The sequence below is a fragment of the Lethenteron reissneri genome, chromosome 65 (assembly GCF_015708825.2).
Source record: "Lethenteron reissneri isolate LAM-NWPU_2019-01 chromosome 65, ASM1570882v1, whole genome shotgun sequence".
Classification (NCBI taxonomy): domain Eukaryota; kingdom Metazoa; phylum Chordata; class Hyperoartia; order Petromyzontiformes; family Petromyzontidae; genus Lethenteron; species Lethenteron reissneri.
In genome coordinates, this window is record NC_083843.1 from 7,895,308 (window position 1) to 7,896,803 (window position 1,496).

Consider the following 1,496-nt stretch of genomic DNA (forward strand, 5'->3'; position numbering starts at 1 on the left):
CATCAGCTTCTGTGAGGACTGCTGTATTCCAACACGCACCAGGGTGAACTTCAACAACAACAAGCCCTGGTTCTCAGCAAAGCTCAGAAGGTTGAGGTTGGAGAAGGAGGAAGCGTTTAGGAGTGGGGATAGAGACAGATTCAAGGAGTTGAAGAACAGGTTTAGCAAGGCGGTGAGAGAGGCTAAACCATTGTACTCAGAGAGACTAAAACACCAGTTCTCTGCTAACGACTCTGCTTCTGTCTGGAGAGGGCTCAGGCAGATCACCAACTACAAGCCCAGAGCCCCCCACACCACTAACGACTCCCGCCTAGCCAACGACCTGAACGAGTTCTACTGCAGATTTGAAAGACAATTGGACTGTCCTGAACTACCCCTTCCCACCCAAGAGGCCCCTATCCCACCCCACACTACAGAGACACTATCTCCATTCAGGAGGGAGAAGTTAAAAAACTTTTCAAGAGGCAGAACCCACACAAAGCAGCTGGGCCGGACTCTGTCTCTCCAGCCACCCTCAGGCACTGCGCGGACCAGCTGTCTCCAGTGTTCACCAGCATCTTTACCACCTCCATGGAGACATGTCATGTACCAGCCTGTCTCAAGTCCTCCATCATCATTCCAGTGCCCAAAAAGCCAAGGCCAACAGGATTAAATGATTACAGACCCATCGCCCTTACCTCCGTGGTAATGAAGTCTTTTGAGCGCCTGGTCCTGGCACACCTCAAAGCCATCACAGACCCTCTACTGGACCCCCTTCAGTTTGCCTACAGAGCCAACAGGTCTGTGGATGACGCAGTTAACATGGCCCTCCACTTCACCCTACAGCATCTGGACTCCACAGCATCCTACGCCAGGATCCTGTTTGTGGACTTTAGCTCGGCTTTTAACACCATCATTCCTAGCCTGCTTCAGGACAAGCTCTCCCTGCTGAACGTGCCAGACTCCACCTGCAGATGGATCACAGACTTCCTGTCTGACAGGAAGCAGTGTGTCAAACTGGGATCACAAGTTTTTGCCGCCAGGTCAATCAGCACCGGATCTCCTCAGGGCTGCGTCCTTTCACCTTTGCTCTTCACCCTGTACACCAACAGCTGCACCTCCAGTCACCAGTCCGTCAAACTCTTGAAGTTTGCGGACGACACCACCCTCATTGGGCTAATCTCTGATGGGGATGAGTCTGACTATAGGAGGGAAGCTGACAACCTGGTGACCTGGTGTAGCCAGAACAACCTGGAGCTTAATGCTCTTAAGACCGTGGAGATGGTTGTGGACTTCAGGAAGAATACAGCCCCACTCACCCCCATCACCCTGTGCGACTCCCCAGTCACCAATGTTGAGTCATTCCGCTTCCTGGGCACTATTCTTTCCCAGGACCTCAAGTGGGAACTGAACATCAGCTCCCTTATCAAGAGAGCTCAACAAAGAATGTACTTCTTACGGCAGCTGAATAAATTTAATCTGCCAAAGACAATGATGGTGTGCTTCTATACAGCCAT

At 51.6% G+C, this 1,496-nt stretch overlaps 1 protein-coding gene across 1 annotated transcript in view; it reads left to right on the forward strand.

Moving 5' to 3' along the window:
• Positions 1 to 801: 801 nt before the first annotated feature.
• The window catches only part of LOC133359457 (choline/ethanolaminephosphotransferase 1-like), a 20,728-nt gene continuing 20,033 nt past the window's right edge, over positions 802 to 1,496 (forward strand). The window contains exon 1 of the mRNA XM_061577873.1: positions 802 to 933. Coding sequence (XP_061433857.1) covers positions 802 to 933 — 132 coding nt within the window. The remainder of the gene's footprint in view (positions 934 to 1,496) is intronic.